The 26,396-nt window shown below is 61.1% G+C and overlaps 2 protein-coding genes and 1 long non-coding RNA gene across 7 annotated transcripts; 1 reads left to right on the top strand and 2 right to left on the bottom strand.

Moving 5' to 3' along the window:
* Window positions 1–5,268: 5,268 nt before the first annotated feature.
* Window positions 5,269–13,195, bottom strand: HS3ST6 (heparan sulfate-glucosamine 3-sulfotransferase 6). Of its 3 annotated transcripts, XM_040635543.1 has the most exons (4): window positions 13,045–13,195; window positions 11,420–11,584; window positions 10,297–10,436; window positions 5,269–6,004 (listed from the first exon to the last, which is right to left on the bottom strand). In XM_040635543.1, the coding sequence occupies exons 1-4, from the start codon at window positions 13,066–13,068 to the stop codon at window positions 5,389–5,391; spliced, it is 945 nt and encodes a 314-aa protein (XP_040491477.1). In that variant the 5' UTR covers window positions 13,069–13,195; the 3' UTR covers window positions 5,269–5,388. The 3 variants fall into 3 exon arrangements, with proteins under 3 accessions (XP_040491477.1, XP_040491478.1, XP_040491476.1); XM_040635544.1 differs by lacking the exons at window positions 10,297–10,436; window positions 11,420–11,584; window positions 13,045–13,195 and adding exons at window positions 7,040–7,202; window positions 9,635–9,966; XM_040635542.1 differs by lacking the exons at window positions 11,420–11,584; window positions 13,045–13,195 and having other exon boundaries at window positions 10,407–10,807.
* Window positions 13,196–14,282: 1,087 nt separating this feature from the next.
* LOC121103852 lies at window positions 14,283–21,976 on the top strand. Its single transcript, XR_005836146.1, has 2 exons — window positions 14,283–19,903; window positions 20,394–21,976. It is a non-coding gene; the product is annotated as an uncharacterized LOC121103852 (long non-coding RNA).
* Window positions 21,432–26,362, bottom strand: MSRB1 (methionine sulfoxide reductase B1). Of its 3 annotated transcripts, none has more exons than XM_008696734.2 (4): window positions 26,206–26,362; window positions 24,053–24,201; window positions 23,604–23,718; window positions 21,432–22,319 (listed from the first exon to the last, which is right to left on the bottom strand). In XM_008696734.2, the coding sequence occupies exons 1-4, from the start codon at window positions 26,258–26,260 to the stop codon at window positions 22,288–22,290; spliced, it is 351 nt and encodes a 116-aa protein (XP_008694956.2). In that variant the 5' UTR covers window positions 26,261–26,362; the 3' UTR covers window positions 21,432–22,287. The 3 variants fall into 3 exon arrangements, with proteins under 3 accessions (XP_008694956.2, XP_040491475.1, XP_040491474.1); XM_040635540.1 differs by lacking the exon at window positions 21,432–22,319 and adding an exon at window positions 22,348–22,787; XM_040635541.1 differs by lacking the exon at window positions 23,604–23,718.
* Window positions 26,363–26,396: the final 34 nt, after the last annotated feature.

Raw genomic sequence — 26,396 nt, 5'->3', positions numbered from 1 at the left:
AAAGCACATGCAACGTGGCTCAGACGAAGCAGTATAAAAACATCTCTCAGCCTCAAAGCCAGGAGCTTGGCTCTGAGGGAGAGCAGAGTCCCCAGCCTCTTGTGCCTGGAAATTTGGGCAGTGCCCGTGCTGGGGGTCGAGTTAGAGGACGCTCACCATTTCTGAAGGTGGGGCCAGACGTCCCAGGGGTGAAGGGCTCAAGGGCAGGGCCGTCACCCCGAGGCTGGGTGGCCAACAGGTGAGCGGGCATCTGGAGGGTCTCCTGAGCACTGATGGCCTGCTGTCATTGGAGTCCCCCTCGAGCCAGACCGTCAGGGATTCCCGGCCAGACCCTGCCCACAGCCTGTCTGGAGATGCAGGCCTGACCCCCTTGTCCAGAGGGTGGCCCTGCTTCTGAACCACAGCATACTGGCTCCAGGAGTCAACACAGGCCGTGCCCAGCACACCCACCCTCAACCCCACCTGGGATTTCGAGCAAACCTCTTCTACCCAAGCCAGCTTGTCCGGTGCAGGCTGTGCCCCGGATTATTCCACAAGAACCCCCGCACTCACCAGCTCTGTCCTGAGAGCAGCCCGGGGTCTCCCAGGGGTGCACAGGAGGTGAGATGGGCAAGGCCAGCCCCTGCCAGCTTGGCCTCCCCAAGCAAGGGGCCAAGGAGGGGCTGCTGCCAGGGGGCCCTGGGCCGCAAACACATGCCCAGCCCAGGTCCCCCGCTGCAGAGCCGCCCCTCGCTCCTCACAGGGGGAAACCTCACTGTTGTGCCCCTGAAAGTCCCTCCGGTTTCATCCGTGGTGGGCCCTCCTCAATGAACCCTTCATGTCCTGGGAGAATAAATAACCCATCCCGATATGCCAGAGTTTTCTACGGAAGTCCTTTTTTAAAAAAATTGAGATGAAGTTCACGTTTAAGGAGATCACCACGTTAGAGTGAACCATTCGGTGGCATGTGGTACCTTCACAGTGCTGTGTGACCAGCACCCCTATCTAGTTCCTAAGCGTGTTCACCGCCCCAAAGGGAAACCTGTGCCCATCCCTCCCTGGGCCCTGGCAACCACCACTCTGCTCTCTGTCTCTGCGGATTCCGCATCCTGGACGTTTTACATCAAGACAATCACACGACAAGCGGCCTTTTGTGTCGGCTTCTCTCACTTACGCGCTGTCGCCAAGACGCGTTCACGCTGTGGTGCGCACCTTTCCGTGGCTGAAGAAGAGCCCAGTGCACAAGGAGACCACGTTCTGTGTATCCGTTCTTCTGTGGACAGACGCTGGGTGGTTTTTATTCTTGTGAGTCCTGCGGCCGCGGACGTCGTGCGCGTTCTCATCAGTACACGGGTCTGTAAACCTTCCGGGTACACACATGAAGGGCCTGCTTCACACTCGTGGTTTTTCTTAAGCAGCCCTCCGTCCCCTGACCACTGCCTGCCCGCCTCGCACCTGCAGGGCCCTGCTGCCCCCTGCCCAGGCACAGCTGGGCTCCTGCAGGCTGCAGGCAGACACGTAGGAAACAGAGAAAGAGTGACTTTGGAACCAGAGAGCCCGGAGAGCAGCACAAAGGACCGGGGGCCGCAGGAGCTGGGGGCTTCCTGCTAGAGCGCCCCCCCCCGCCCCACCCTGGCCTCACAAGGGCTGAGAGGGGCAGGACGGAGTCGTCAGGTCCTGAGGCCCTGTCCCTCCGTTCCAGCCTCCCCCTGGCTGCCAACCTGCCCTCTGGCCTGGGTTTTTCCCCCAAGGACAGAGTCTTCAGGAGTCAGCCCTGGCCAATTTAAGAGAAAACTTCTAGAAAGGGAGAGTCCCACAGAAATGGACCACAGGGTTCATGATGTCAGCAAATTCCCAGCCCCTTACTGCACAGCTTCCGTGGGCACGAGGGGCTGCATGCTTTTCTGGGCCCATCCTGGCGGCAATGTAGGGCGGGGCATGGTCCTGCTCAGACCAGCAGCTCCTTAATACTAACAAGGAGCTCCCAGGAAAGAGGACATCTACAGTTTGGGAAGGGCCTCTGGATCTGGCTGAGAGGACGGGTCCCAGGAGTGTCCACTCTGCGACATGGAGACCAGCTACGGGGACCAGGAGGACCAGGCCTTTCCCCAAAGCACCCCTGCTCCTGGGGTGAAAGGAGCTTACAGGTTCTGGCCAAAATGGTACCCCTCCTTCCAGCCGCCCCTCCCACACCTGGTGCTGCCCTGCAGCCAGTCTTAGAAGCCTGGGAGGGGAGCAAGCAGGCCCTCCAGCCCTGGAGACAGGGACCCCCTCACGGGAGGACAGGAGTCAGCAGGTGACTGCAGATGGGCTCCCAGCATCCTCCAGGGGAGGGAGGGAGACAGGCCCCACAGATGGCGACGGGCTGGTAGCTGGCAAGCACTCATGCAATGTGGGTACAAGGATAAGGAGGAGGGCAGGGCACGCCACTGGCACTTTCTGGGTCCCCTCTCCTCATCCAGAATGAAGATTCATCATGGGGACATACTGCCCAGCCCACAGGAAGGGCAGATCCAGGGCCCGAAGCTCCCGTCTCCAGCCTGGCATGGAGGCCGCTCGGGCCAGGGTCTGCTCAGGGTTCCCAGTGGCCACAGGCAGAAGGCGCGGGGTAAAGATCACTGTCCTCACCCAGACCGGATGCACCTGCCTGTCCTGCTGGGCCCCCAGCCTCTACCAACATGGCCCGGGGGCCTGGGGCTCCCACTCCCAGCCACCCCATCCCAGTCCGGCTGGCCGAGGAGGAGTGCAGAAGGAGTCCCCAGCGCTTTTTCCTCCACGGACCCAAACAGGAAGAAGGTAACTGAATCAGCACTTCTCTCCCCATCTGGAACATTCCAACATGGAAAACCCACTGAGCAGCTGGGGAAACAATTTAGGGACTTTAATGAAAGGCCGATGACTCTCCCACAGAGACCCACCCCCACACGTAGCCGGGAGGACCCACCACATCTGCCTCAGTGTGTTCTGAGCCCCAGCTGGGCCCCTGGCTCTGGGCGTTTGAGGCCAGGCCCCGTTTCCCCTGGGAGGGCGATGACCGGAACGAGCCAGTCCACCCTTTCTCCCCACTGTTTCCAGTCTGCCTTCTGGGCACCAAAGCCAGACAGACTAGTGGCTCCCACAGCTCTGCTTCCAAGAGGCTTCAGGAAGGGAAAAGTGGGTCATGACAGTGAGCTCAGGAAAGGGACGCGAAGTGCAGGGAGGAATGAGCCCAGTGTGAGAGCACAGCCGCCCCTTTCTAAGGCCAGCTCCCCCTCCGTCCGCACCTTCTGTGGGGAAACGCATTCCGGGCAGAAGGAACAGCATGTGCAAAGGGGACCCGGGCCACGGCAGGTGGAAGGAGCTGGCAGGGGCAGAAGCTCACGAGTGAGAGGAGCGTGCGGGCTGGCAGAGCAGGGGCCGGCCCCCGAGGGCCTGCTCAGCTGCAGTCTGGCATCTGGTCTTCATTCTGGAGGCAATGAGGGTGGGGGGAGAAGACTGGAGTGTTTAAAATAGTGGGATCTGGTTTACTCCGAGGACACACCTCTGGCTGCCGGGCAAGCTAAGAAGCTCATTGCAGGGGGACAAAAGCGGTGTCCTGGAGCCGTCCAGGAGTGAGCTGGTAGACGTTTGGACAAGGGTGTGTCCAGGAAGACGGAGAAACAGGCATGGACCAGGCTGGGAACTAGGCTCCTGCCTCCCCTCCTGCCCATGGCAGGCTGCCACACAGTCACTAAGTGGGGCCACAGCCCCGGGAACGGGGCCAAGCCGCCAAGCCCAGTGCTTGCCACCCAGCAGGAATTCCGTCCTCCTCATCATTATTGCAACTTGGGCCAGCCCCCCCGCACCCACATCAGAGGTCGGAGCTGGGGAGGAGGCCACAGGAACATTGTACCCACATCTGCCCACCACATTTCCAGCAAGGTCTCTCGGGAGCAGCCCCCAGCCCTGCCCCTTGCCTGACCCCGATGGCAGAGCCTAGAGACAGTGCTGGCCCCTCGGGACAGTCCAGACAGGAGTGCGCTCTGGGCCCAGAACCGGCAGGAACAGGGGCAGGGCTCCAGGCTGCAGAGGACAGAGGCCCCATCTCCCTCCCCACTTCCTATCGCACCTCTTGTCCCACATCAGCTGACCCCAGGCCCATACCACTCTCCAGGTCATGTGGCAAAGATAGTAGCCACCGTGCCTGGGGGGGCCACTGGTTCATAGTCCGCCAGAAAAGGGCGCTGCCGCTCCCCTGGAAATCCTCCCTCATCTCGGCTCTGGGGCCCAGGACACGCAGCTGCTGCAAGTACCCCGGGGTGGAAAGGCCACGTCAGGGCCAAGGATTTGCTCTGGACCGGAGGCCTCGGGTGGAGAGGCTGCAGCAGCGTCCCGGGAGGGCCCAGCACAGCCGGGCATGTCAGGCCTGGGCCTAAGGGTCCCTGGAGGCCTTTGTTGGGGCAGTCTGTGGACACCTGGCGGGCAGCACTGTGGCTGGGAGCAGCTGACAGTCATTCCAGAAGGGGCCTCCGCACTCCCAGGGGCAGAGGGGTGGCCAGGGCACCGTAGCACCGCCAAGTCTGGCCTCAGTCAGGAGCAGAGCAGGCAGCTGGCTGCAGATGGGCATTCCCTCCTGCCCATCCCCCAGGGGAGAGAGCCTGTCACACATGGAACTGGGGCATCCAGGGCCTGGGGGACTGGGTGGGACCCACTGAGTGAGCGAGTCCTGTAGAGCCGGCAGGGTCTGGAGGGTGGGAGCAGCGATGTGGGCGTGGCCTGTTGGGCGTGGCCCCTGATGGGCAGCGCCAGACTGTCCAGGCTGCTTGGAGGCTGTTAGAACCACCACCCCTGCCAGTCACACTCACTGTTGGGCAATTTCACCAGATTTCCAGAAGGAAGCACCCAGTAGGCATGAAGATATGGAATTAGCTGAGGTCACGGGTATAGCCCTAAGAGTTGGACAGATCCAACTTTAATCCTGCCCTAGGCATCAAGTGAGCCACTTAGGGCCTCAGTGTCCTCACCCAGAACATGGGGACAACATAGCTCAGCATCCCAGGGCTGACCAGAGAGCCCAGAATCACCAGGTCTAAGCTGTGTGTCATTGGGCTGGCCCTAAACCTCTCTGGGCCTCAGATGCTCATCTGATACATGCGGCCAAGCTCACTGCCCACCTCAAGGGATGTATGAGGACTGGGGTTGGGACCACTCCTGGCACATGAACAGTGCCCTGTAGCGAGAGCTGGTGTGATGACCATTTCCCCGCACGGTGGCCCCTGCAACCCCCACCTTGCAACCTTCAAGGTGACGTGGAAGAACGCAGATCCAAACTGCATTTCTTAAATATTTTTCTCTACCCAGCATCTGAACATGGGCTGCTCTGGCCAGGGGACAGGCATCCGTTGAGGTTCCCGAGCGTCCCCAGGCAGGACACGGGCGGGCCTGTCCTGTTCAGTCCCAGCCGAAGTCCTGGCCGGTCATCTGGTAGAACTTGCGGTTGAAGGGCCGGTAGAAGTCCCGCAGGCGCTGGACCACGGCGGCATGCACCCGGGGGTGGGGCCGGCCCTTGGACTTGCCCAGGCAGCGCGGGCGGCCGCTCCCCTGGGCCTTCTTGAGGCAGGGGAAGCCCTTGGTGGCGTTGAAGTAGAAGTGCTTGTCCGTGACCACCCGTCTGAGGCCCAGGAAGTCCTGCACGCGGCCCAGCTCTCCGGCCGGGTCGCTGACCAGGCGCTCGCCGCTGACGAACAGGAAGCGGGACAGCGGGAAGAAACGCAGCCAGTTGTCCAGGTGCTGGGCGTACAGGCCAATGCGCACGGCGCTCCAGGCCGTGTCCACCGGGCCCAGGCCGTGGCGGAAGGCCAGGGCGCGGAAACTGGGCAGGCCCGGGGTCTTGGAGAGCGTCTGGGTGTAGTCGGAGATGGCTCGAGTCACAGGGTTCCGCACCACCACGATCAGCTTTGTGTCTGGGGACATGCCGTGGATGCGGCCGGGGGCCTCCCGAGTCACAAAGTAGCTGGGGGTTTTCTCCATGGTGATCTGCCCATCCAGGGTGCGCGGCATCAGGCTCCTGTGCGACGGGGGTGAGGAGAGGTAGGTGAGAGTGCGTACTGGCCCCCAGGGACCCAGGACTAACCTCCCCTTCCCCCAGGGACGTCCCAGACCTCGGAGGCCGGCAGGTCTTCTCCAGCAAACCCACCCGTCCTTGGTGCTTGGGTGGGCAGCCTGGGATACAGGCCATGAGGGCACCCGGCCCCAGCACAGGCCCGCAGTGGGCTCCCCGCCCCCCTCCCAGAGTAGGACTGTGCCCACACCTGACACTGCGGGGTCTCTCACCCCAGACCCAGTTCTCGCGAGGCCCGCGGCCTGGGCCTGCGCCCCACCCAGCCCCGACTGCCTTGCCCACCCCGCAGGCCCCTGCGCTGTAATACCTCGCACCACACTTTCAGTAAGAGGCTGATGGCATTCCCAATCAGGCCATTAATTATTGACAAGTGTCCCCAACAAGGGCAGCCGCCCCCCTCTTCACCTCCCCTGCTCAGCCTCTCCGGCCTCTGATTACAGCCCTGCTCATTCTCACCGACCTGGATTGGATCAGAATGGATCAGAATGCACACTGGAGAACACTGAGTGTGGTGGCCTCAGGACCGGTCCCAGGACCCCAGCTGCCTGGGCCTCCCAGACCTGGCTTACACCCCAAAGCGCAAGGCTGCAGCTGCAGCATTTCTGGCCCGGCGAGGGGAGCACCGACCCCATCCCAAGGTTCTGGGGGAGTTGGCTGGTGGCAGCCCCCTGACCACCCCAAACCTGGGGCAGCTCACCCTGAACACTGGCCCAGGGGAGCCAGGTACCCTGAGCAGGGTCCCGAGGCCACACCTGCCAACCAGGTAGCACAGGGTGAGGCGGGGCAGGGCGGGGCGTGGCCAGCTGAGCAAACAGCCCTGAGGGAGGGCTGGGAGCTAGGTCAATAGAGGCTGAGGCTGCTGGGACCCGTGCTAGGGAGGGGAGGTCTCTGCCGGCTGGCCCCGCCTCCTGACCTTGGAGGGAGCTGCCCCTACCCGGCCCCCAGCCCCCAGCACTGGCCCCAGCCACAGAGCTGACGCACAGGGTGGAGTTCAGGTTTTGTCCAGCGTAGCGGACCCCCAGACGCAAGCCCCTGGGAGGCAGGGCCTGAGTCTCCTCCTTCCGTTCAGACCCCCAACGAAACTCAGGTTCAGATGGACGCAGACGCTCAGACCCACGAGTTGGGGTGCTTCTCCTGTTGGGTGCTGGAGGTGAGATATGCGAGTTCAGGGCACGCCGCTGGCTCCCCGATATCACCCCAGGGACTCGGGCTCAGGTGGGCTGCACAGCCTGCTAGCTTTGCCTCCCTCAGAACATGGCTCTAGGCAGAGCTGGTCTACAGAAGCGATGGGGACAACTCGGCTTGTTCCATCTCCATGAAAGACGGAGCTGGGACTCCCTCCATGCCGGTCACTGCCCCATTCAACAGGCCGACACACTGAGGCTAAGGGAGGAAGCAAGAAGGACAGGGGGAATGGAGTAGGGTGGGGGTGAGGACTTTTGGGGGGTGGGAGAGACTGGAGAGGAGAAGAGGAGCAAGACACTGACCCCCACACGGCAAACATCTGACAAGCTATTCTGTGGACACTCCCCCCCCCCCCAAGTTCATCTGGTCTGCATTTCCTTGCGGCTTCAATCCAGCCCCGGGCGACTCTCCCTCCTCCTCAGCCCCACTCACTCGCTGGGTCCCACACCTCTTCTGGGCCCCATCCAGCCGGGCCTGGGACCCAGAAGAAACCAGTCCTGGCTTCTGTGTGGAACCCTGCAGTGCTGGGGGGGAGTGCGGGCATTGAGCCCCCAGTCACATGAGGCTCTCTCCGGGTGAGCAGGAGGAGGTAAGTCCCACAGAAGCCCAGATCCCTCCCCCCACATACTCAGACTCCGTATTCACTGCTCCTGCATTCCCTGTCTGGGCCCCCAGAGCCAGGGGGTCTCCCCCCCACCCCCGCTGCATCCCTCCCCATCTCCTTCCACTTTTCCAAAATGCTATGGTCAAAGTATAGCCCCCACCTGCCCCAGACAGGGCACTCCCTCCTGAACTGAGACTTTGAGGTGTTTGTGGGATCCCCGCACCTGGCACCTACTGACAGAAGGGATTCAGTGAGTGAGGAAAAAGTGCTGAGTTTGGGGGCACTTGAAGGTCACAGCCCCCCCCCCCCATGGAGGACCATCAAGAGGCTGAGAGATGAACTTCCTGGAGCCCAGGGAGAGGGAACATCTTTGAACAGCCCAGGACGGACCTGCCATGTCCACGGGAAGGACCAAAGTCACTGCCTGAGATGAGACTGGTCACAGCCCTCTGGGGAAGGAGGCGGTGTCCCAAAAATTCAGCTGAGGGACCAGCCGCTCCTCTACTCACTGCCCCAGCTCCCCAACCAGAACAGGGCTCTGCACTCGCTGGAGGTCCCACCCAGGGTCCTGAGAGCAGACAACACTGCCAGACCATGCCCAGGCGTGGGGCAACCTCTTTGCTTTAGGGGAAACTGAGGCAGGGGTGGGCATTTTCTGCACACTCACAGCTGGTGGAAAGGACAGACAGGTCCAGAGGCACAGGGCAACTGTGAGCACAGCAAGCCCCCCTACACACACACACACACACACACACACACACACACACACACGTCAGTACACGGCCACAGCCCCTTTGGGGGCACCTGGATGCACACACACCCCAGAAGCTCAGCCGGCCTGGCTCCTGCTGGCTCTGCACTGACGGGTGAAGCGTCAGTGCTGGCCAGCCCTGAGAGACCGCGCTGGAGTAATGGAGGCCACTGGGACCTGGGTCTCTGCACCCTTGGCATCCACCCCTCCCCCCAGTGGCAGCGGCTCTAAAAATGAGGAAGGAGAAAATCTCTTCTCTACCAGCGTTAGGCTCCTAAATCGTCCCACCTCCCACCTCGGGCACTCCAGGATCCCAAGAACCCCCACGCAGAGCTGAAAATCGGGCCCACCCTCCCCAGCACCGGAGCATGCACCCAGCGAGGGCCTCGACAGGGCCTCTGGACCCCAGGCTCTTTGAGAACCCTCCGGGACTAGCACTGTTGCAGACCCTCATTAGCCCAGCTCAGCACCTCCCCACAACTCGGGAAGTCAAAGCTCATGGGGGCCAGGAGCGGGCTTTGAAGTATGCTACAGGTAACAGTGTATCCTCCACCCCCCAGCCTCTCCGGCTTTCTCTCCCTCCTCCTCTTCCTCGCCCTCTGCAGAGAGAGGCTGCAGCACTGTCAGAGCTGGGTAGCTGTCTCTCCCTGAGCACTGAGGGTGCTGGGACTCAGCCAACTGGGTGCAAGGATGGACTCACTTCCCCATCACGACCCAACTTCCCTAAGACCCCCAACAACAGCAACCCTTCAGAGCTCAGGACCTAGGATCCCCGTTCTCACTGGGGCCCCTCCAAACCCATGAGTGGTTTTAATGCAAAAGGCAAAGATAACAAATAGGAGTGGGTGGGGGCCGGCTGGGGGTGGGTTGTGTTGGGCGGGGATCTGGGAAGAGGAAACTGGTGCACCAGGGAGTCAAGAGTCTGGGTCCTGCCACCCTGCGCTCCCCATTAATTCACCAGGTGACCTTGGGCTGGGTCCTCTCTGCCCCATAGCTTGGGGATGAGGTGAGAGCTACAGGGAGTGGGGTGACTCACTCTCCATCTGGAAGCCCTCGTTTCCCGCAGGAAGGAACAGGACACCATGGAAAGCTTGTACACAGTTGAGGGCAGAGGGCAGGGCCTCACGCTGCTTCAGCCGGGACTGGGTGCTCCCCCACATTCTGCCACAGCACCCCAAGGCCATCCGGATAGACAGGGCAGGGCAGCTAAAGAGCCCTTGACATGAGGCTGGGGTCCCAATTCCCAGCTCTTCCTCCTTTCTGAATGAAGCCCAGGCTTTCTCCAGGCCCCCAGAATCACCAAGAAGGATTCCTCTGCCCAGGACTGAGGCTGTGGGGAGGAGGCAGACACTTTCTAGGAGGCTACAGGGAAAATTCTTGGGGTAACTGGCCAGAGGTCAGACATCTCTCCCGGAGTGACAGTGGGGAAGGGCCGATGAGCATGAAGCATTTCTGACGCTCCTCAAACCCCACTAGCTTCAAACTACTCATCTGGGACCGAAACTCCTCCCCTCCAGTCTTGCTGAGACCTCTCATTAACCCTGAACCAGGGTTTTCCCTGGACTTTTCAAAGTTTCTGGGAGCCCCCGGCCAGTGACCGCTCCTCCTTTCCGTATAACCCAATGCAGGGGGACCGCGTCCCCGAGGTCAAGCCTCGGCCCCCCACCCAAGCTGGTCTCAGCCTGGATCCCAGGATACCTCACCCCGCCGTGTCTCCAGTGAGACCCCAGGGGCGCATCAGGCTGTTGTTCGAAGCCCTCGCCAGGGCGCGCACCGAAGCCGACGGGGCGGACAGGCCGGGCGCTCACCGGTACCAGGCCAGGCCGCGCTCGTAGCACCTGTCGAAGAAGTGGGGCTCAGAGCCGAGCGCGCGGACGTCGGGGTGCAGCCGCAAGAACTCCAGCAGGGCGCGCGTGCCGCCCTTCTTCACGCCCACGATGAGCGCCTGCGGGAAGCGCCGGCGTCCCCGGCCGCTGGCCACCGGCAGGCCTGGAGCCCGGGGGCTGCCGACGGCGCGGAGCGGCTCAGCGCGCGCGGGGGCCGGCACCGGGGCGCGGGCGGCCGGCGGACAGCGGCTTGGGAGGGTGCAGAGGCAGTAGGCGCCGAGCACCAGCGCGGCGAGCAGCAGCGGCGCACGCGGCCCTCGCAGCGTGGCGCCCGCGCCCTGGCCGCCTCCGGCCCCGCCGCCCACGCCGCCGCTACCTGCCATGGGGTTGTGCCCTGCCCAGGCCCTGGAACGGGGGCTGCGGGAGGGAGCGCATCCCGGCCAGCGCCGCGCTCAGCCAGCCCGCGCCCGGCTTCTGCTTTGCGCCGCGCCACTCCGCAGGCTGGGAGCGGGCGGGGGCGGGGCCTAGAAGCCCCGCCCAACCCGAGGCCCCGCCCCCTGGGCCACTGCTCCGCCTCGGACTAGCCCGCGCGCATGGAGACCCGGGCGTAATTTGGTACCTCAGAGAGTACCCAGACACGCCGTCTTGGAGACCCTGGGCTCCAGCCCGCTCGACGCCAGGGTCATCACCATTACACTCCTGGATGCTGCGGCGACGGGTCGGGTCTCAGGGCCATGACAGGACTGAGGTGCCTGCCCCAGGACCCGCTCTTAGAAGACGGATCCCCGCCACTCCCGGACCAGGGCGAAGCAGCAGGTGCGCGGGCGCAGCCGTGGATCAAGGAGGCGCGTGGACCCGGGCCCTACCGGCAGAGGGGTTCCCGGGCATCGAGGGAAGTCTGAGGGGAGAATAGGGCGCGCTTTGCTGACAGTCGGCTTGCCATTCGTCAGGGTCACAGCCCTGGCGTCTGGAGAGGGTTGGCCAAGTCTGATTACCATTTCAGAGCCCCGGGAACCAGGCTCAGGGATGACAGGCGTCCGTCCCAAGGGTCCATTCAGACTTGTCTCCTGACCCTTTCTACCATGTCTCACCGTCTGTCTGTGCACCTGGCGTTGCCCTGGGATGTCAGGGACCCACCTCTGATGCTGGTAACGTGGCTCCTGTCGGAGATAAGAAGATTCGGGAGAGGTGGGATGGGGGACTAGAAAGAGGAGCCCAGGTCCTGTTCCAGGAGCTACTGCTGGGGAGCAGTGAGATTCAGGGGCCACTCACAGTTATGGGACCTGCTGAGCGCTGGACACTCTATGGGAGCTTTGTGCACCCCCAGGTTCACTGAAGCCCCAGCACAGCACAAGAAAAGCAGAGAAGGAAAGAGGGCTCGGTGAGCAACAGTCCCGGGTAGACAGGGAATTGGACCTGCGTCCTCTCTCCACCTCTGCCCCAGACTTCCTCACTGCCAGTTGGTGCCCCATGGGCATGGGCTCCCCCAAAAGGCCAGCATCTCTCCAGAGGATGCTGGGTCCACTGCCCTGGGTTCTGCTTGTGCCTGAGACTAAAGGCATCCAGACAAGTCCCAGAAACCTGGAGTGCCTCCAAGGGGCAGGGGCCTCCATGACCCACAGTCATTGCCAGGGCTCCCACCCAGAGGCAGCCCTAGACCAAAGGGCTCTGCAGAGCCAGTGTGGTGAAGACCACTGATCAGGGCTCCAGCCCAGGTCCCAGACACCAGGCCTGCACCTGCTTGTCAGGGCAAGACTCAGCCAGGAGCCCTGTAGGCGGGTTGTTGGCACAGCACTGTCTGGGGTGCATGCTGATACACACAGGGTCACGGGAAGTCTAGCTTAGAAGGGGATTTGTTCCAGACAGGCTGGTTCTCCTTAGAGCTCTGCTGGGTGGGGTCCCACTCCACCTGCAGCACCCACCCACAGTCACAGCAGGCACCTCTCAGGGCTCCGAATCTAGCATGAAACCCTGGTGGCCCCTCTGTCTCCCTGCCCAGCACAGGTATAGTGGTTTCCACCTCCCAGCCTTTGCTCATGCTGTTCCTCCTACTGAGAATGCCCTTTCCTCAGCCCCCCTGCCCTCCCGCCACACACACACACCTCCTTCAGGGCTTTCCAGAAGGAATTTATCAAGAACAGCAGGACACTAATATGCCAGGGGCAGGGGAATGAGGCTGGGGACACGGATCCTTTACTAGCTGATCCCCTCCCTCCAGCCACCATCCAAATGGCAAGTGAGGGATGGGTGCAAATCTGGGGACACCCAGGATGGCAGCTTGGGACATTTGCTCACCAGTGTATCCCCAGCACCTAAGAGAAATTACATCCAATAGGCACTTGATAAAGGCCAGCTGGTGGACAGATGTGAATGGAGGGAGATGTCAAGGAAAGCTTTCTGGAGGAGGTGACGGTCATGCAAGCAGCCCGAAGATGGCAGCAGCAGAGAGCATGAGGCAGTCCTCTGGCTCCTGCCTGTGTGATCTAGGGACAGTGGATCCCCCTCTCTGAACCACATGGTAGAAAGTGACTTGAAAGAAACCAGGCCAAGGGAGCACAAGGCTGGTGGCTGTCCCTACACCTTGAGAGGGTCACCCACCTCCCGCCCTGTCCAGTCTCACCTCTTCTGTCAATAAGAAATGCATCAGCAGGGGCGCCTGGGTGGCTCAGTTGTTAAGTGTCTGCCTTCAGCTCAGGGCGTGATCCCGGGGTCCTGGGATCGAGCCCCGCATCGGGCTCCCTGCTCTGCTGGGAGCCTGCTTCTTCCTCTCCCACTTCCCTGCTTGTGTTTCCTCTCTCGCTGTCTCTCTCTCTGTCAAATAAATAAATAAAATCTTAAAAAAAAAAAAAGAAATGCATCAGCAAGATCTCCTGGGGAGTGGGGGGGTGCGCAGCCTGGCTTTCAGGGTCCAACATGGGCCAATCCCCCTCACCCAATCTGGACCCCCTGCCCAGGCAGGATGGGCAGGCAGAGGTCCGTCTGTCCACCCTCCCAGGGCCAGCCATCAGACGTTGAGCTAGTCGGGTTCCATGTGCTGCCTGGCATGGAGGAGGGAGACCTGGGGAAAGGAGGCGGCCTGAGCTTTAGCCTGCTGGACCAATTAACACCGTCCCTGGGGGAGATGACAGGGAAGGCCAGAGCAGAGGGGGACAGAGAGGGCCCGTCTAGGGAGGGAGTCCTGGGGAGCAAGGTCATGGTGAGAGGAAGGCCCAGGCTGGCCTCACAGACCCATGGCCCAGCTGCCCAGCTATGACGGAGTCCCCTCGCAGACTGTAATTACTCCTTCGTGGGTGATTTTGTCCCCCATCTCTCTCCTCCACCTACCCATGAGCTCTGCCAGGGCAGGGATGGAGTCAGTCTGGATCCTTTCCGTGGCTCCACACCTAACCATGGTAAGCACTCATGAGTGTTTGTTGAATGACTAGTGGACTGGTTGTGCGTGGGTGTGCGTGTGTGCGTGTGTGGCTGCAAGAGGCTGTGTGTGCGCGCCTCCCCCACACTCCTCTCCACCTCTTTCGCAACCTGTCCCCTCCCCAGGGTGGGCACCCGCAGCGGCAGCCCCCACAGGCAGCAGGGTGGGGTGTGCAAGCAGCTGCCCCACTCTGGAAAGTGATCACTAACACCGTGCAGTCCCTCCCTCCACAGGGGACCGCTGGGGGAGAGTCCACACATGCAGGGCTTCTAGGAACTCCCTTCCCTGGAACCACACCCTTACCCCCTAGACCCACTCTCGCAGTCTGCGGGGGTTCTGGAGCCTGCCAGGGGGCCCAGGGGAGGGGGCCGCCGCCGAGGGCAGGACCAGCTGTCCCTGATTTGTGTGGGGTTTTTCCTCTTCAGATGCCGGATTTGCCCGAGCACATGAGGATGCGGTTTCCTGCTGGAGAGGGACCCCTAAGAGATGTCTACCCACTATCCCCCCCCGACCCCCGGAGCCCACTGTTCCCACCTCACCCTGGTAGGGAGCGCGGGGTAGGGGGGGTGCAGCACAGAGTGGTACTGACAGCAAGGACTTCTCCCTGCTGGAGGCTGAGTCAGGCCCAGCTCTGCCTCCTCCCAGCAGGGGACCTTGGCAGGTATCAAGGCTCTCTGAACCTCACTTTCCTACTCTAGAAAGCAAAGATAACACTAGCCCCCAACTCTCCGGGTGCCTAGCCCCAAAGCTCTTTATGATAAGGAGGCAGTGGACGTGTGACAGGGACCCCAGCACAAGAAGGGGTGCCTTGAAGCTGCCCCTGCCCTGGCAGACCTCACTACTCATAATTCATCTTCCTTGGAGACCGGACTGGAGAGGAAAGACTTTCCTGGGGCCTGGCTTCCTGATGACCAGCTCCCCCTGGGGACAGCGGGGCACAGAAGGCTTTGCCAGGGCAGACAAGATTCCGGGCAGACGAGATTCCCAGTGTCAGGAGGGACAGACGAAGAGGTTCCTTTTGGCCAGGAGTGGGGAAGAAGGAGGGCCTCCAAGATCAGTAGCCACATGGAGGGGTCACACACCTGCCAGGAGCCTGCCCGAGGTTGCAGGGTTTGCCGAAAGGGGCCAGACCCCTCTCCTGCGCAGGGAGGGCCACCAGCTCGCTTCCGGCCACACTCACTCCTTTCCCTTGGGTCTTCCTGGAGCCATCCGCACAGACAGAGGGCTGTTTGCCACTGTCCCCTGCTTCTCCAGGAGTGGGCAAGGATGCAGGTTCCTGGGACCCATCACAGGGCCCTGTAAATTGCTTCTCCCTAACCAGCTTGGATCAGCTCCCTTTATAACAATACAGCAATCCTTCCAGGCTGGCAGTCCCCGTTCTGCAAGAGGGGAGTGCTGGCAACAGCCTTTATCCTCAAGATGAATCTAAAGGGTCTCAGAGACATAGGACTCTCTCTATCACCACCCCATCCCCACCTCCTCCAGCTTCACAGCCCCAAGCCAGGCCTCTGGACACAGAAGCCACTCAGCATCATGGGGAAGGCTGGGTATCATCTAAATGGCCCCACATCAGGGTACTGGGGCTCTGGGGGCAGGTCTAGCCATCTGTGCTCTGGCGAGAGGCCCCTTGGACGAGACGGTGACTGGGAGCACATTCCATCGGGAGCAAGGAAGCTGGTGCAGGCTCAGGAAGCCCGTGCTCTCCACAGGACACGGGACTGTGTGCATGTGGGGTGTGTGTGCGTGCAGGTGCGCACGGTGGGGCGTGTTCACAGGTTTGCCACTCGTTCCCTGCCACCCTCCCCAGTGTGGGAAGCCCCAAGTGTGCAGCTCTCCACACACCGGTGACCTAGTCCCAGAAGCAAGTCCAGCCTGACCGGTGGACAGGACACCAGAGAAGGCCACGCTCCATCCCCCCCTCATTTCCAGGGAAGCACTCCAGCACCACAGTTGGCCAGACAGACATACAGACAGCCATGCAGCCAGTCTCGTCGGTCTTGGCCCTCAAGGGAGACCCAGAACCCAGAGGCCAGGGCAGAGCATCTTGGGGCAGGCGCCTCAAACTCGTCCCCTTCCCCACCAAGTTTCCTGGTCTGACTAGAGGACCCGGAAAATTGACCCCCCACCCCCTCCTCAGAGAACAGCGACTCTGTCCTCTACACCGGCCCTTGCCGTCCTCCCTCTGACTCCAGCTTCCCTGTCCTCCCCCACCTCCAGACACACACCAGCAGATCCTGGCTCAGAGATGGCGGCCCAGCAAAAACCCACAGTGTCTAAACTAGGGGAACAAAAAGTCACTGGAATCAGAGGTGGAGGGGGCAGCCCGGGCAACAGGCAGACTGCACCAAGGGGGTGCAGAGCCCATCGGGCCTTATCTCCTGCCTATTCCCTCCCGCTCCCGAAATGCAGCTGCCTTGAAGTCAAGAGGGGCTTGTAAACGTCCTCGTTGGAAATGAAACATGGTAAGACATGAAGACAGGGGCCGAAGCGTGGATAATCTCTGCGGTTTTACAAGGAACAAATCATGCCTGGAGACAGACCTTGGGGGGCCATGAGGGCTTGGGGTGGAGGGAGCCTATCTGCAGGTAAGCCTCCGTCCCTCCCCTCCTGTCAGCCAGAGGAGGCCCACCAACTGTCTTCTCTGTGCCTCCGGCCCTAAGCTCTGCTAAGCAGAACCCTAGGGCCAGGGTAGGGTGGTCACTGATCCTGGGGCCCCTGCATCTCCCAGACCACGGACACACTCATGCAGACGTGTGGCTTGGCATCTCATCCCTGCAGAGGGAGGGGGCAGAAGGCAGCGCAGTCTGATGTCTGTGCCTCGGTTGCTATTATGTGCAGCCTCCCATGGGGCTCAGCATTTGGGAAAGAATGAGATGAACGTGCTGTGGTCCCTGACCTGGGGAGGGGTGAGACCTGCAAGGGGACCGCAGGCACCCAGGCTGTGCACACATATAGGAGACCTGCCCAGGGCCCCTGGGGTGTGGGGGAAGGAGAGGGCCACCAGGAGAGGCTTCTAGAAGGATTCTGGGATATAGGGAGGGAATGAGGAAGAAGGAAGAGCCAACTGGCAAAGGCAGGACCACAGGGGCGTGTTTTAGAATGGAGCGTGGCTGGCCTAGAGGCCCAGGTGCAAGAGTCTGGGTGCCCAGGGAGGGGGCCGGGGATAGCAGAAATTGCATAGTGATGGCGCGTGACACTGCTATCCATGCTAGCTGGAGAAACGGCGTCTGTGGGACCAGAGCCAGCAGAGCCTGGGGGAACCACTGAGGGTAGTTTCTGGTCTATGATTTTGCAAAGATCAGACTGGTTGGGGGAGGCTAGCTAACTGTGGAGGAGAGACATGGGCAAGATGCGTGGGAGGTGGAAGCCCAGAACCTGGTGTCCCAGGTGGGCCGGGACGTGGAAGAGCCGCGGGGAGAGGAGGCAAGGGGCGTCGATACGGGTGGGTCCCGCCAGGCTGCCCTGGAGAAAGGGCTGGAAGCTTCCAGTCAGCACCCGCGACCCCTGCAGCTGTCCCACTCCGGCTGCTCTCCCTGCACCGTCACCTTCGTGAGGCCCACCAAATGGGGCCCCTGTACCCTCGGACGCCAGAAGGCCTCAGCCTGTGTCCCGGGTACTGGCATGTTGGGGCGGCGTAGCCCAACGCCGGCGTTGACCACAGAGCGCGTCAGGGTCGCGGGGCCCTGGGCTGGGGCTCGGACCTGCAGTTGTCGTCGGAGATGCCGCCGCTGCGCCCCTGGCGGCGCCTCGGGGAACTGCAGGGTCTCGCAGACCCGGCCTGGCGCACACGCAGGGCGGAGCGAGCTCGCCCCCTGCCAGTGGGTGCTGTGCACGGTCCCTGCGTCCCTACCTGGGGAGGGGTCGTGGAGCACGGGTGAACTCGGAAAGGAGTCATCGCCCTGGGTCCACTTTCAGGACCTCGTATGAGGGTGGGGGCATGGTGGTTGGCTTGGCGGTGACCTTCACTGACCTCTCTGGGCGCCTCGTCCCACTTGCCGGCCCAGCCCACAAACAGGCCTGGAGTCTGGGGGTTCCTGGGACCTAGCCGTCGGCCACACACACACACACACACACCCGGGGTCACCGCTCTCCCGGGCACTTGTCACTCGGAAAAGAAGAAAGCCGTGAGCGAGCACAAACCCGCCGCACTGTGGGTTCAATCATGCCCTGTGCCGAGGGCCCCTGCAGGGGGTCAGTGGGACCCCAGACAGAGGTCTTCCCTCTCCCCCCAGTCCCCTGCCCTGCGTGCCCCCGCGTGCGCGGGTCTGCCGGCTGCGGGTGACTGGTGTTGACAGAGCACCAGGAGCCCTCTGCCCCTGAACAGAACCCCTGGCTGCAAGGCCATGCCCTGCAGGTTCCACTTGGCACGCAAGGGGGCACTGGTGCAGGACAGTGGGGAGCTGGGTTCTCAAAGTCTTTCCTTTCTCAAGGAGGAAGTGGGGGCTGCAAGCCAACGGTGATGGGGTAACCCAGCAGGAGGAAGAGGGTGGGGGGAGATTCATGATTCCACAGGAGACACCTTGCTCCCAAGGGGCCCCAGCAGACAGACCCTGCTCATAGCCATCCATATCCAAGCTCCTCACCAAAGGGGACCTCGGGGCTTTGGGGCCTACCCTTCTCCCACCACCCCTGCAAGGACCCTGCTTCCAGCCCTCCCCACCACCGGGGAACCTGGATGTGTGGATGTGTGCTTGAAGCCCAGGTAGTCAGGCACTGCTCTCACAGCGTCCCTCCCAGCCTCCCCAGCCCCAGCTCCAGCCCAAGACCCCCACAAGTCCTTCAGCCCACCCTGCTATAGAGCCGGCCCTGGAGAGCTGGCCCCAGGGCCATGCCCTGGACACATCAGCCCGGTTCGCAGGAGGCCAGCCTGTTCTTGGACCAAGTTCACTCAGGGACATGGTGAGTCAGGAGTACTGGGAGAGGTGAGCAAAGCCCAAAGTCCGTCCTAGCCCTGGGCCTAGAGATTCAGGCTAACCACTCAGCCGGCTCCCTCCCCACCCCCAGGCAGCTTCAACATGCTTGCTGCCTTCACACTCTGCTCAAAGGTGGACACCACCTTCCCAGAGCCAGTGTTCCTCATCTGGGGCATAGAGGAAAGGGTCAGGTGGGGGCAGAGACAGCCTGAGGCCTCAGGCAAGCCCCTCCCCATCTCTGAGCCTCCTGTTCCCCCCCTGCAGAACAAGTGCCTGCCCGACAAGAGTGAGGGTAGAGACCCAGGGCGATGTTCCCTATGGGAGCGCACTGAGCATTCAGTCTCTGCTCACCTACAGTGGGCTTGCCCTTGGCCAAGGCTGGCTGCTAGACTCGGAGTGTGCGGATCACAGGCTGGGCTGGGCAGTGCCCTGGGGCTGATGACGATCCCGGGTGACTAGGGCAGTTCCAACTTGGGCCACAGAGCGGTTCCTGCAGGAAGGACTCAGGCAGAGGTAGGAAGTGGAATCGTGGGCTGGAGGGCACATGCTCTGCAGTCCCAGGGTGGGCAGGGGGGTCTTTGTAGCAGTTGCAATCAGGACTGGCCCCCAGCAGGGCAGAGACAGAGATGTTTTCGAGAGAGGGAGGCTGCCAAGCTGTGGGGAGGGGCAAACAGCAACAAGCCCCTCCTGAATGGGGTGCTTTTGCATGGTCCTTGGCACTTTGTCAGTGCCGAGCCCGCCCACTGCTGCACAACTTCCTCTACGCAGATGACCACTGACCAACTTAGTGTCTGGAATCTAAGCCACAGAGTGACATCTGCTCGGAATCCACACATCTGCCTTCACACCCTGCCCCGCCCCCCACCCAGGAGACAGGCTGGGTTCCACAGAGCAAGGTTAAGTGCCCCACCCAAGGTCACACAGTGAGCCAGCAGCCCCTGCAGACCAGTGACCGCACACCAGAGCAGGGACCCCAGGCCTGTGGGGCAAGAGCGGAGTCCCGTCACGAAGGAATGAGCGGAATGGCCAACGGTGTCGCCAGCCTCCCCACCCCTCCCTCCCCAGCCATTGCAACCTCATCCCTCCTCCACCACCCCTGTCTCCACACCTGAAGGCCCCAGTCCTCACAACATGGGGATGCTCCCAGCTGCTGAGTATGTCCGCTCCCACAATGGCTTCGGAACTGGGGAGTGACCACAGGAAGGGTTTGGGGACTCACTGGGCCCACCGGGAGACAGGCCTGAGCTGAAAGTCCATTGACCGCCTGCCTCCATCAGCCCTCCTTTGACACAGAGCCTGTGTGTCCCCTGGAATTGGAGTCAGTCCAGAGCCCGTGTCGGGTAGTCCCCGGAAGGTCTGATTATTTCCTTTTCCCCAGTACAGAGCCAGCCCAGTGTAGGTCCTTTTGGGGAAGGCTGGGAGAAAGATTCACATTATACAATTTTGGGCAATGTACCAAGATCCGTCCTCATGGGCACCCTCCCTCCCTGGGTCTGTACACTGGCTCAAGGCTGGGAACCGACTGAGGAGGGATCGTGACTCTCCACTTCTAGGATTCCAGTTAGACTTCTGGTCCCTTGACCTGGAGCACCTCTGCTCGTTCAGATAAGAGCTCAGGAGGCTTCGCACCTATTTCCCTTCCAGGAACACCTGAGCAGCTAGCTGACCGCCCAGCTCCGTGCGTCTCACACCATGCTGACCGGCGCTCCGACTCCATGGCAGTCCCAGTAACCATGCTGGCACGTGACCGCTGCCCCTCGGGATCCAGTGACCCCATTGCACTTTGTGTTCCCAGCTCACTGGCAGTCCTGTATGTAATTTCTGGCCTCGAGAAGATGCTGGGGCTTCCTCACAGTCACGGTGAAAGGCATGTCCTCTGGACCCCGAGGTGGGGGAGCGGATTTTAAAGGATAAATCCACTCTGACACTCCCATTGCCCTAAGCCTTTGAACCCTCCCCTCCATCAAAGTAAGGCAGTGCTGGCACGTCCCCTCCATTTAGCGCAGGCAGCCTTCTGGGTCACGTCTCGGCCAACAGAGCAACCAAACAGTTCGAGCCCCTCTCATCCCCTGAGCTGCACCATTAAACCTTGAATCTCTGCTTGGTGAGCCCCTGTCAATAAATACAGCCTGATCCAACTTTATATTCCTTTCACCACCATCCCACCTCTTAATATCCGTTCTTACACACGTTCCTGGATTTGTCCATAGCATTTGGAAAAATCCTGTGGTTCTTCTGCAGGACAGGCTACCTCCCCACGGTTGGCATTGTGACCTCCCCCTACAGGGCAGGAGCATGCGTCTGTGGCCCTCCCGGGGCCTCTCTGCCTGCTATATGCTACCACCTGGGAAGCTCTTCTTGCTTTTCTCACCTGTCACTGCTGAACTGGGATGACCCTGCCCTCGGCATTCTCCTCCCTGACCAGGGGGGCCAAAGCATGAGCCCCCTAATTGCCCCTCCACACAGTCTAGCATCATTGCTCTGCCGTAGACAGTCACAGCTGGACCGTCCCCTGACGGTAACGTCCTGTCTCCTCAAGCATGCCGGAACGCCCTGAGGGGCAGGGAGGCCCGTCTGCCTCATGGTTGCCTCCCAGCAGCAGTCTGCACCTACTCGATAAATATTTGTGGGACAAGTGAAACAAGGTGTCCTGGCTCCCGATGGGAATGAAGACATCAGGCCTGGGTTCCATTTGTTTACTGATCTCCTGAGGACTCCAGGGAGGAGTTACAAAGGGAGGGGCTCTGGCGTCACCCACCGTCCCAGGCGGCAAGAGCTTCCCAGCGTGCGCAAGAAGCCACAGCCCCGCTCGTGAGAAGGTGTGAACTCTGGGCTGTGAGCTCCCCGGCCCTGGCCTTGCACAATCAGGGTAATGGAGCAACAGCCACTTTCCTCAGCCTGAGTGAGGCAAGGTGCACCCGGCCAGATTGGGAAACAGGGCTGAGGGTTTCTCCTCTCGTAACTGAGAGACCAGAGGTCTGTCCCCTTGGCCCGCTCCTCCAGCGGGTCACAGATCTTCACCACTCTGGCTGCCTGGAAGGGTTTAACCAGAGTGAATCATGTAGTGACCGGAGCTGGGGCAGCCGCCAAGGGCTGCCTCCCTTTGCATTCTGTCTCCCAGCATGACCTGGGAGAATGGGCACGAGCTTTGGAAAGGGCCAGAGCCCATCTCAGAATCGGGTCCCAAAGTGATGAGTCCAGACAGGCAGGGAGAGGGCAGTGGGCTGAGGAGAAGGTGGGGTGTGCCATCATTCGAGGGCAAGCTAGGCTTAGAGCCCACCTCCTTTAGACTCCCATATAAGCAGGAGCCTAAGGTGAGCCCACAGTTGGGCCCTCCAGGCCCATCATGGCAGCAGGCTATGGGCCATCATGGAAAACCAGCACTCTTCCCAAAGAGAACACGCGCAGAGCCAACACCCCCTGATGTTCCAGCTAACCCCCTCCCCTGTCTGAATGTCTGGGGTTCCAACTCCAAGGTGGGATGGCCGGAGTGTGACCACAGGGCAGTGTCCAGCTGGAATGGGTACGCTCTGCCCGCCTATGGCTCCTGAGAGCCAGAATTTCCTTTGCCTAAAAGAAAGGAGGGAGGGCAGAGAAACACAAGTCACTGCTACATTACGCTTTAGACTCCATCTTCTGCTCTAGCCAGCCCACTCCAGCCTGCAGGACAGGGCAGCTGGGAGGACCCAGGCACCCAGCTTGGGGGAGTCTGTGTGTCCCATTTTTCCCTGAGATCCCCAGGAGAGCCCAGTCTCTTCCTCCTCCACAGGACAAAGGACACTAATTACAAAAGGGCAGAATCATGTCACACCCTATCATCGCCAGCCCTACCAACACCCTCACTTCCCCCCACTTCCCCAGGGACGACAGCGGGCACGGGCTGTCAGCAACCCCATTTTACAGAGGAACAGACTGAGGTTAGAGACTGGCCACGATCCTGCTGGCGGCATGTGGGGAGCTGGGATTTGAGCTACAAAGTGTAGTGAGGAGTCCAGAGGGGCTGGCTGTGCAGAGAGACGTGGGCTGGCTTGTGAGCACCTGTGTGAGGTCAGAGGGGATGTCGCGCTCAGATAAAGCTCATGTGGGAAACAGCTGCCCGAACAGCCAGCACACGGAGCCCTGCTTTCCCAAAGCTCGAGTTAGGCCACTTGCTTTTATGTTTCATTCACGCTATACACACGTTCCCCACATTAGTAAGGCAACGGCTTTTCTCATAGTGAAAATCCTCTTTGGGTTTCTTTCAGTTAGTGGAAACAGGTGCTAACGTATAAGGTCTTCCACAACAGTGCAGTGGCACAAGGGAAACTTTCAGGAAGCAGGAGACTCTCTTCACTTTACACCACTCTGGCTGACGAAAAGTTTAGAGTGGGAGAAACCCGCAGTAAGCATATGGCCCACAGAAGCACACATGTGAGCACTTACTGCATACCAGGCCCCGGAGCACCACATCAGTGCAGCTGTCCTTAGGCCTGTGAAGGCGCTCTGCGAGCACAGCCACTGTGCAGAGGAGGGGGCCCGCTCAGAGAGGCTGAGCAGCAAGCTCGTGGCCACACAGCCCCCACCCACCGTCCCTGCCTGCCCCCCGGTCTCCGGGAAGGGCCAGGCCTGCACAGAAAACCCTCTGCCACATCCACCCTCAGATGCCCTTTGTCGGGGCACAGGTGATGAATCAGGACACCTGCCCCCTTGTCCTTGCCCTGCAGCCACCTTTTGGGATGGCCCTGGGCAGCTCCTGGGCAGTGTGCTTTGGGACCCCCATGATTTGTCACCGTAAGTGGACGAGAACAGTGTGCCCCCACCCCTGGGCCTCTAAAATGTCACAGGCCTGTGCCAGCTGCCAGAAGGCGACCTCACCTTTCGGGATGAACTTCAGCGAGCTGCTAAATATTCAGAAGCGGGACTGCCCCGGCTTGGGGCCATCATTCAGGAACTCATGGCCCAGCCCGTTCCCACACCTGCCACAGGACACCTGGCAAGACCACAAAACAACTGTGCAGTGGCCCCTCCTACCATCAGTAGATGGTGACTTCCCCACACCCATTTCCCAAAGTAACTGCTGGCAGGAGAGGTTGACTTCCGTCCTGGAGCCGCACAGGAAAGCGGTCCTGTTTCCGTTTCCATCAGGACCCCAGGCTTTCCCAGGAGTTTGGGGGAGCAGCTCCCCTGGCTGAGGCCAGAGGCCTGGAGTAGACAGACTCTAAGCCCCTAGAGCTGTGGGGGGAAGCACAAAGAAGGACGGAGTGGCCAGCCCTCAGGCTCTCCCTGGCCAACACCCCCTCGGCACCCCCTGCTGCTGCACCCACCTTTAAGGCTGTAGGTGAGTTGCGTTCCGGATGCTTGGCCACACTATCAGCATGAATGGTCTCAGTGAAGGCGGGCCACGGGGATGAGTGTGCGTACTTTGAGCGGCTGGAGAAAAGCTCATAGCCACACTTGGCGCACACGTAGACACCTGGGGCAGGAGGAAAGGCAAAGGCACACACATTGGCTCCAGCCTCTCTGGGGTGAGCTGCCGAATCCTCAGGCCTAGGAGAACAGAGCAGTGTCCCCGTTTGCAGGGTAGCCTGCACATCCTCCCCACGCCCCCACCTGCCACCCCCAGGCCTGCGTATTGGCTCTGTGGAGAACACCCCAGTGAGCTCACACCCAGCGGTTCTTAGCATGCGGAGCCCAGGAGAGTCGCTTTTCACTTATCTCACTGACTCTTATCAGTAGTCCTGTGAGGTGCACCTTTCCGTTTTAGCTTTGCCGTTTTGTTTAAGTAGCCGGGCGCCCATGCCCTCCGTGGGGCTTGAACTCATGACCTGGAGATCAAGAGTCACGTGCTCTACCGCTGAGCCAGCCAGGCACCCCTTTTCCCGTTTTGTTTTTGTTTTTCAGATTTTTTAATTTATTTATTTGTCAGAAAGAGAGAGGGAGGCAGAGGGAGAAGCAGAATCCCCGCTGAGCAGGGAGCCCAATGCGGGACTCCATCCCAAGACCCTGGGATCATGACCTGAGCCGAAGGCAGACACTTAACCCACTGAGCCACCCAGATGTCCCTTGTTTTGTTTTTTTAAGAGGACTTTTCCATTTTAGAGATGAGGCAACTGAGTGATACAGAACACTCCACTCGAGGGTGTGCAGTCAGGAAGGAGCCCAGTGGCCTGATGAGGACACAGCATGCCCACCCCTGTGGGCCCCAGCTCCCCTCTTCCCAAGTGGCCATTCCTGATGCCCAATGAAGCCTTGAGCTGGACTCCCAGTTGCTGGCCTGCTCTCCACATGGGAAGAGAATGGTCCCAACAAGAAGGTCTCCAGGCCAGACAGAGGGCCCAGGAAGACAGAGGGCCAGGGAAGAGAACAGGTTTTAACCTGTCCCCAAAAGATCACTTTGAGGAAGGAGAAAAGATGTTGTAATACTGACTCGCAGAACAGGTAATCACTTGGGGCCCCTACAGGAGTACCCAGCACCCACAGCCCAGCCTGAGGACAGCCTTCCCTGGAGTCCATCAACCACTCAGCCTCAGCCAGCAACTGGAGACGGAAGCAAAAAGGACTAAGGAGCTGCTGTGGGACGGAACTTCCAGCTTGGCAGAGCAGCCTGAGGACCACTGGGGTCCCACAGCCAGAAGGGCTCAGGGGAGGTCTTTGCCCAGAGATTCCTATGTCACAGCTGACATCCACAGATGTCCAGTGTCACAGCCCAGCCCCCTAGGGGGCTGACACCCAACAGATCCCACCCCAGGGACAGCACTGCCCTAGTCTTGCCTGTGGGCATGTTTTTACCAAATTAGTCCATTACCAGGCGGCACAGCCCAGGAGGGTACATACCAAGGCCTCTCAAAGCCCGGGGCCAGGGCTGACGGTTGTCCATGCCCCAAAACACCCCTACCCCTATTCCCCCCGCCTCCACTTGGGATGCCTGGTCAAACTTCACTGGCTCTTAGTGGCTTGGCGGCTGTGCTGGTTGCCCAACCCCAGGGCCCTGGGCAGATTGGGGAAGCACCCAGGCGGGCACACTGGGTCCGAAGGGAACGCTCTGTGCTTGCCGCCTTACCCTGCGGGTCCCAGGAACAGGGGAGGGGCAAAGGCAGGGGTATCATCCGGGGATGCCTTTGGACAAGATCCTCCATCGTGTCCCGCTGAAGTCCAGATCCTAATCCGGATCCGCCCCACCCCACACCGGCGTCACCCCTTCCAAGTACCATGACCCCACAGATTCCTCCCGGAAACCGCCTCGCTCACGCACTCCTCGAAGTCAGCGACCCCTTCTCTCTAGTGTCCCCTCTCCCCTCGGGTACCCCTACTTTCCAGGCCCCCAGGCCCCTCCCTCCTCCGGGACTCCCTTTACCCACACTCGCCCCCCGTGGGTCTGCCCTTCCGGGGTTCCAGGGCTCCACCGCCGCTCGAGGGCAGCGACGCCCCCTGTAATGCACGCTCCGCCCCTGTCCTCCCAGGAGGTCACAGAGCATACCCGGCTCAAAGTGGTTCTGGAAAACCTCGCCCCCGAAGAAGCTGCAGAAGGACATGGCGCCAGCAGATCAGCGCCGCATCCGACCCCTGGGACAGATCCGAGGCCACTGACCTGCGGCAGCCCGGCCCGCGCCCGGGGTTCCGCCCCTCCTCCCGAGGACCAATCACTGCCCGGAGCCTGCCGGGCGCACA

The sequence above is a fragment of the Ursus maritimus genome, unplaced genomic scaffold (genome assembly GCF_017311325.1).
Source record: "Ursus maritimus isolate PB19 unplaced genomic scaffold, ASM1731132v1 scaffold_2, whole genome shotgun sequence".
NCBI classification, from domain to species: Eukaryota; Metazoa; Chordata; class Mammalia; order Carnivora; family Ursidae; genus Ursus; species Ursus maritimus.
This window is presented reverse-complemented; position numbering and strand designations above follow the sequence as displayed.